This window comes from Pseudochaenichthys georgianus, chromosome 6 (assembly GCF_902827115.2).
Source record: "Pseudochaenichthys georgianus chromosome 6, fPseGeo1.2, whole genome shotgun sequence".
NCBI classification, from domain to species: Eukaryota; Metazoa; Chordata; class Actinopteri; order Perciformes; family Channichthyidae; genus Pseudochaenichthys; species Pseudochaenichthys georgianus.
The window spans coordinates 9,190,336-9,199,198 of NC_047508.1; the positions used below are offsets into that span (position 1 = coordinate 9,190,336).

General features: G+C 42.0%; 1 protein-coding gene across 1 annotated transcript in view; it reads right to left on the reverse strand.

Moving 5' to 3' along the window:
* fa2h (fatty acid 2-hydroxylase) overlaps positions 1-8,140 on the reverse strand; it is a 76,853-nt gene extending 68,713 nt beyond the window's left edge. Inside the window, exon 1 of the mRNA XM_034084382.2 lies at positions 7,762-8,140. Coding sequence (XP_033940273.1) covers positions 7,762-8,043 — 282 coding nt within the window. The 5' untranslated portion in view covers positions 8,044-8,140. The remainder of the gene's footprint in view (positions 1-7,761) is intronic.
* Positions 8,141-8,863: the final 723 nt, after the last annotated feature.

Genomic DNA, 8,863 nt, shown 5'->3' on the forward strand with positions numbered 1-8,863 from the left:
GTTCAAGGTAGTCAACTATTAAAAACATATTGTTCACATTTAGTTTTTCAATAAATGGATGTTTTCAAAGTAAATGGATAACCGTTTTTTTTTTTTAATCAATTATTCACCCAAATAATCGAGATTATGATTTTTGCCATAATCGAGCAGCCCTAATTTAACATACCACTTCCCTGGCTGCTACACATATTTATACTTTGGGTCCATCTTGCCAAAACACCTTAAATAGCTCAGATACTGTACTGAGTTTTAGAGACAACAAACATAGGGATATATTTTGAGCCAGAATTGCCTTTTCTGTTCTTCTTCTTCTAGTGTTTGTGTTTATGCTTCTTCACTTGTACTCTTCGCAGCCGGTGTGATGTAAAGACAACTAAATACAGTTTATGGAGGCGGGGCCCCGTTCATCCAATACAAGTAGCTCAGTGGAGTAAAAAGAGCAAATGGCAAACTTGGGTTGTCCTTTATTATTATCCACATTTTACAACCTTAAGGACCTAATGATTTCAATCAGTGGTATTCAAGTATTTTTACTGGGTAGTTGATTAACCTGAAGAAAATGGGGCTTGGCAGCCGTTGTCTGTACTCAAATATTGTTAGAACAAGCATCGATCTGTAACACCAACGTGCAATCATGGGTGGACTTAGTGATTATGTAGTCCTAACAGAGGGACACAGATTCGGAATGGAAGCAATCGGTATCTAATACAAACCAGTTTAAATTATTGACATAGAAACAGCACCTCTGTTTGATTGTAAACCTAGCTCACACACACACACACACACACACACACACACACACACACACACACACACACACACACACACACACACACACACACACACACACACACACACACACACACACACACACACACACACACACACACACACACACACACACACACACACACACACACACACACACACACACACACACACACACACACACACACACACACACACACACACACACACACACACACACACACACACACACACAACACACACACACAGTACAGGGGTTCCCAACCTTTTTTCCCAAGGGCTGACTCCTGTTGGAAGTTGACTATGTTTTAAAAATGCGCTTATCCAGAAAAGCCTGGTTTGGACACTTTACGGGCGGAAGAAACATTTCTATTAAAGAAACAATTATACATTTCTGTCTTTGTATGCCTTTAATAGCTACTAACTTGAATTTGTATTCAAATGATATTTGGCCTCAAATCATCTGAGGCCTGGCGCCCCCCCCCCCCATCTTTGCCCCCCAGGTTGGGAACCACTGCACTAGTAGACCCTACCTTCCAACAACACAAAGCAACAAGAGATCAAGTCCTGCCTCAGATAATTGATTGCACTCACAAATGTATATTTGTCTATAATGACAATAAAGGTTTTCTATTCAAATGAAACGGAATTATCATTAAGAAGACACAACCTTATGTTCAGGGGTCAAGAGGATTTGACTAAATGCAGTAAAATGAGAGCAAGAAATGCAAAATCTGAGACATGAACAGATTCAAAATGCATATAAAAATGTCAATCAATGGTTGAGAATGTGTGGAAACAGTTGTGAATACCTACGCAAACAAAAATGACTCCATATTTTCTACTCTCCCCATTAATCTCTTTTTGTTTGCTGTATGAGTAACCTCAAACACTATACTGGCCAATAATGTCTACCAAGCCAGATATCTCTGCTGCAAGGAAATCTCCTCTGAGACACAGAAAGAGCTGATTGACTGTATCCTCTTCTGGTTAGCATGACTTAACCCCTTTGGGGGAGAGGTCTTCCAAGAAAGAATGGGCCAGGGTCATCATTAGAGAATACACTTAAAGATGGGGTAGGTAAGTTTGAGAAACCGGCTCGAGATACACTTTTTGTTATATTCCATGGAATGCTCTTAACATCCCGATAGCAATGAATATCTTAAGTGCTTTGACAAAAAATCCATAAAAAAATGTCATCTGTGGAAGCTGTAGTACTGTAAAAAGCACGACCAATCATTTTAGCCGGCCCGGCTAAAATAACTGGATGGCCTACCTGCCTGTCAGCCTTCCATCTGGGCACAAACTTATCTCGTGCCCTCATTGGTCATGTGCGCGTTCGTGTGTGTTGGAGGAGGGGCTCTGTGAGGAAGTGGCAGATTTTTTCCGGCTGTGTATTTTCAAATTCTAGCGATCTCGAGCCGGTTTCTCCAAAATTACCTACCCCACCTTTAACATCTGCTGCCTCAAAAAGCACACATCAGAAGTAGGGATGCTCCGATCGATCGGTCACCGATCGAGATCGGCCGATACTCACTCTCTACCGATCGGTGCTCTCTAAACATGCCGATCGTGAGAGCCGATCGCATGACGTAAAATATATGACACTTTTCTCTGTGTGCGGCAAAACAAGCTCGCCAAAATGGCTTCACCGGTCTGGCATTATTTTAAGGTGTCCGAAAAAGACAGTAAAATAGCGGTATGCAACGTGTGTGTGAAGCAAAAATCCTGCAGCTCCGCCCGCCGGACCGGTAAGCGGGACGAAACACACAAGAGTTAGACCTAACACACTTAGCTATTGTATCTACCTCTGGAACAAGCTAAACTAGTTATTATAAATATATGTATTCTTCACTGTCGGGTCACTCATTACTGGATCAGTGAGCTGCATGAGATACTGACAGGCTGTCAGGAGAGGGGGAGAGGGAGAGGGAGAGAGGAAAAGAGGGCGCTTCCGCTCATTTCTCCCGTGTTATTCTCCAAAGTGAATGTAAACTTGAATAATGTACATCATTTCAATGTAATAATTAAGTTGATTGTTGTTTGTGGAAGCTCCAGTGAATGAGCCCCATTAACTGAGTTTAAACATCACTTTAAATGGAAGATTTAAAGTGATGTTTAAATCTTCCATTTAGGCCCCGCCCACTCGATCGGATCGGCGATACTGATTCCGGCGATCGGCCCCAAAATTGGCGATCGGAGTATCTCTAATCAGAAGACTAAGGAAATGATTTGTTGAGTGAATTAACACTGATGTATAGTGCAGTGAATCTCAAGATAACACAGAATAAGACAGAACAGCCCATTATAACATTAGCATATAATTCTGCAATAAATGGGACTAAAGAGGAAAAAATAGCGTGAAACTCCCTCTGGAGGAAGCTTTGGGATTTGAACACATTACAGGAAAGGGGGAAATAATAGGGCCCCTTTAAAACACACTAATGATGACAATATGTATTGATGTGTTTGTTTTATCGACAGAAATCATTGGCAACTATTTGGATAATATAACAATATGTCGACACATAGACATTTCAAGACACATGCTTGGGTTAACAATTAAAACATTTTTATAGAATCACAATTCATCAATGATTGCCAGTGTCACGATGATATCTCAAATCAAACCTTTCCACGGAAGGCAAATCTACATTATTTCAACAACATTTAACGTGACCTCGAAGGACTCTTCGGTTCAAAGCAATCCAAGCACAATTAAAACCTCTTTCAAGTCACACTGGGTTACCGAAAGTTGATACATTCGGTTTTTGCACTACTATTTACGCTGCTTGGTGGAAATACCATTTACTGCCAGGCCATAAGGCATCATTAAAGAACAAATTGTGGTGCAGGTTTATCATTTGTAGCTTAACCAAGGTCTCTAAGTGACTTTAAAAAGGAGACAAAGTAAGAACCATTTGTTTTGTAGCCATACCTGTAGGACAAATTAAGTAAGGGTTATATTTTATTAACAACTGGAATATCCTTGTGACTCTTGAGACTTCAATTGTCACATTTCAGCAGTCTCTGTGACTTTAGAATGGCATTTCTTTCAAGATATTTTCCCCTCGAAGCTCAGACCTTGAGTTAGACTTCTGCAAAACACTAACCATGCTGAATCATGCCTAACCAAGTCGTAGTTATAATTTAAAAGAAATGAAAATGTGTGATGACTTTGCATTTTGTGGAGGATATTGTGATGCTAGCAGTTAACAAAGGAAAACCACTAACAACTTTGAACAGCCAGTGTGAATGTGTGAAAATGTGTGTGGCCGTTGTAAGGGTCTAACTACATACAGTATATAACTTTCACAGCATACCTGCCAACATGTCAGACACCACATGTGCAGAATGCTATCGAAGTCCAATATCTTGAAGACAAAAAAAGTCCAAAAGTAGAGATGTCCCGATCCGATCACGTGATCGGGGATCGGAGCCGATCACGTGATCGGGGATCGGAGCCGATCACGTGATTTTCAAAAGATCGGAATCGGGAGAAAAAAATCGGGGATCGGGAAAATAATTTTTTGTTTTGTTTTTCAACAAAAATGACCATGTTCACGTCTTAAAGTCATCCTGAGGACTTAGTTTTGGTTTAAAATTACTAGGGCTGTCAGTCGATTAAAATATTAATCGCGATTAATCGCATGATTGTCCATAGTTAATCGCGATTAATCGCAAATTAATCGCACATTTTTGATCTGTTATAAATGTACCTTAGAGGAATATTTTTCAAGTTTTTAATACTCTTATCAACATATGAGTGGACACATATGCTTTATGCTAATGTTTATTATCATTTGAACAATGACAAATATTCTCATGAATATTAAACACAACAACCTCTGAACATTACAAATATTCGCCTCAATTCAACCTGGAACCTCTCATACAATACAAATGGTGTGTGTGTGTGTGTGTGTGTGTGTGTGTGTGTGTGTGTGTGTGTGTGTGTGTGTGTGTGTGTGTGTGTGTGTGTGTGTGTGTGTGTGGTGTGTGTGTGTGTGTGTGTGTGTGTGTGTGTGTGTGTGGTGTGTGTGTGTGTGTGTGTGTGTGTGTGTGGTGTGTGTGTGTGTGTGTTGGATCGTTGAAGCTATGTGCAACTCAAGGCATATGCTCGAACGGGAGCTGCCTGGACGCTGCAATCATGTTGCTGCAATCATGAGTGTGCTGACTTCTCGTACAATGTCCCGCTGTCTGCTTCCTGCATCAAGTCAAGTGCTCGGCGCAGTTGTGTGGATAGAGCGCTCCTCTGTTTTCATTTAAACAGCTCCTTATATCCGTTAGCGCAGCTAGCTAGCACCCGATGCTAACAACAACAATGCACGTAAGGTCTCTCTCTCGCTCGCTCGGGCCACACATACACACACCCTCCCGGTCCTCCAGATGGCCAGTCGGTGCCTGCCGGTGAGCGTGGAAGTGTGGTCTGCTGCAAGCGGGCGGCAGGAGCGGGGCTGTCAGCATCAGCTTGTAGATGGTATTTTAAACTCGATGCGCTCTGAAACTACGGGGCGGCCGAGGAAAAAAAATACACATGCGTTAATCGCGTTAAAATAATTAGTGGCGTTAATTTTTTTTATTCACGCGTTAACTTGACAGCCCTAAAAATTACACAACATCATGTATGTGTTGCTTCTTTGGGCTTGTTTTCAGACCTGGTTGCTTATTTCTCTGAAAGAGTGGACGCAGTGTCTAATAGTAGCAGTAAGCTAACGAGAGGCTACGTTCAGCTGGTGACTCGGGAGTCGGGACAGAGAAAATGTCAGGAGTTTGGAAGTATTATAAAATTGAGAGTGAAGGCAGTGTAACAGCCAGATGCAATGTTTGCAAGGCAGAGGTTCCGCGTGGTGGAAAGAACAGAGCTACGTTCAACACGACCAATCTAATATGCTACCTGAGAAACAAACATCAACAACAACAGGACGAGTACACAGCGGCCACTCAGGTAACGGCACTGAGACAACCGACACTTTCAGAGACTTTCAAAAGGAAAGAGAAACTGCCCCAGAACAGTGAAAAGGCCAACACAATAACAGCCAAGATAGCTGAATTCATCGCGTTGGATGACCAGCCGTTATCTGTTACCTTTTCTTTCTCTTAATGCATTGCATAAAGATCGGATCGGGAAAAATCGGTATTGGCAGATTGTCAATATCAAATGATCGGAATCGGATCGGGAGCAAAAAAAGGTGATCGGGACATCCCTAGCCAAAAGTCCATATTTGTTATGACTTATCAGTGACTGAAGCCCTAGAGATGTGAAAGAAGAACGGAAAAAGCAATAAAGTGTAAACTTTGAAGACTGATATATACCCACACACAATGCATGAGAGGGCAAGCCATGTAAATGTGAACTCTGTCGGCATGAGATGTATGCAAACTTGCTGTTTTCTCCCTCCTCACACACAAGGAAACACACAGAGACAGAGAGAGCTACATTAGATGAGGATTCCCCTTACAACAAATGATGGGAAGCTTCTGTTTTCAAATCTGCACTCTTTTTTGAGCTCTCAATCCCTCTTGGGACAAGATAAAACAGTCACACACACACACACACACACACACACACACACACACACACACACACACACACACACACACACACACACCATGTAAACATCACTTCAGGGGACATTACATTGACTTACATGCATTTCCTGGAGACTTATCCTAACCTTAACCTTAACCATAACCAACACATGCCAAACCCTTACCCTTAACTTTCCCCCGAATCCTAAACCTAACTAAGTCTTCACCCTAAAATGAATGATCCCCCTCATGGGGACCTCCAATTTGTCCCCATAAGGGAGGCGAGTCCCCACACGTGACTGTGTAAACAGATGTAGGTCCCCACAAGTATAGTAATGCTAGGACACACACACACACACACACACACACACACACACACACACACACACACACACACACACACACACACACACACACACACACACACACACACACTACATGCTAACCCCACTGGTATCACCTGAACGGAGCCAGACACCACCCTATGTGTCTCTTTCCACTCCGGGAGGAGGGGGAGGGGGAGGGGAGCTGGGAGTTCCTTTTTCCCCCAGTAAAGTCAAGTGAGAGACAATTATACATACACCTGTTACTAACAGAGCCTCTCAACTTCAAAAAACATCCAATGCAGCCAATTTAAATGACCTGTTCGCAGCATGTCATGGCTGTGAACATAATGGCTCCCCAGGCACGGTTTATAGGCTAGGGGACATTTTCCTCTGGTTTCGCTATTTAAGGGCGTTAATAGAGCCGCTTACATTTTAAAACAGGTGCAACTGCTTTTCAAATTATGAGTGTAGGGCAGTATGCTAAAGTAAATGTACTCAAGTACTGCACTAACAATTTTGACTTGTACTTTACTTGAGTGGTTACATGTGTTGCTCATTTGTTCTTCTACCCCATTCAAATTCAGGTAAATGGTGTACTTTTATTCCACTGCATTTATTTCATATATTTAGTTACTATGCAGATCTTGATTATTAATGTGAAATATAAACAAAACTTTAAAAGGACTTTAGTTACACATGGAGTACAAGTCACAAGCTACCCTACAAAGTCATTAACACTAGCTGCACCTTTACCAGCTTTGATAACACTCTAATAATGCATCAATAATTATAATCAAAACATATAATATATATTATTCTGGAATGGGCCAATCTGCACTTTTACATTTGGTAATTGAAGTATATTTTTGATGCTAATACTGTTCTTCTTTTACTTGAGTGACATTTTGAATGCAGGACTTTACGTGTAACAGAGTATTCCTACACTCTGGTAGTTCTACTTTTACAAGATACTTCTTCCACCTCTGGTGCAGGGCTACAGCCTTGACTTGAGGCCATATTCGTGGTAGAAAGACCAAAGAAACATTAAGCCACCTGTCAGTCTCTTACACACCCTGACGACCTTCCAGTGTGACAGGTATTTTCTCTACGTCACATGTCTCTGGTCAGACCCTACCTGTGCCTCCTCGGTGCCACTGTCCATGTCCAGCTCCCCGATATAGTACTGCTCCATCCATCGCCGTGCGTTCTCCGAGTGCCGGTGGGGGGGTCCTTCTATCTCACCTCTTACGTCCTTCCCTGACCTCCGGAGTATCAGCGCCTCCCCGCCCGGGTGCATCCGCAAGAAAGAGGTCACGTCGTAGACCCTGGTCCCCAGACGCACCCAGCAGGAGTCCTTGGAGCAGTGGAGGGCCACCTCCCTCTCCGTGAAGAACCGTGGGGACGTGGAGGGAGACATATTGATAAAAAATAAAATGCAGGAAAGTGAATACAGGGAGGAGAGCAGAAAGACCTCCTCGGGGGGCCGTGAACCTGACTGCTGACTGAGAGTTCAATTTCACCGCTGACACCCAGGGGCAGTACATTCTTAACTATTCTCCACAGGACAGCAGCGAGAGGCGGGGACTGTGAGGCGTTCAAATACTCGGTAAACAGTGTAGATTTAGTAATAATCGCAGCAGCCTACAGGTGTTTCAAAACTTGAAACGCCTCCCTGGGGTGGTTTTTGTTGCTTATACAAGCTTTAGACAACGGTTTGTTGTCTCCTTGCACCAGTTTTATGTAAGACTACCACAATTACCGATTCTTACAAGTTCCCTGAAGGCATCCAGACGCACCTGTTGCTCTGAAAACATTCTTCGCGCGACAATAAAGATAACTTCTCAAGGCTGATGTGTAAAGCAAACATAAAACTATTTTATTTTTTAATTACATTTTATTTTAAATACTTTAACGTAGGTTATTTCAAATAAAGATCATTATGGACCTCAAATAAACAGTGACATAACATGTCATATAATCCGTCATCACTTCCTAATCGATAACATGGTCCATAACCATAATGAGTTTACCTAGGCTACTATGAGGCATTACATTTCTAAAATATAAACCCAGATACATCTAAATAACGACTGTACCTAACGTAAATCTGTCACTGTGTTCTCTACTGCAGTTTCTCAATATAGAGACAGAATTATATTTCACCGAATCTAAAAAAAACGGGTTCATGTATCATCTCCAGAAAAGGTAAATTAAAGTAAAGATTGTCGATAAAATGT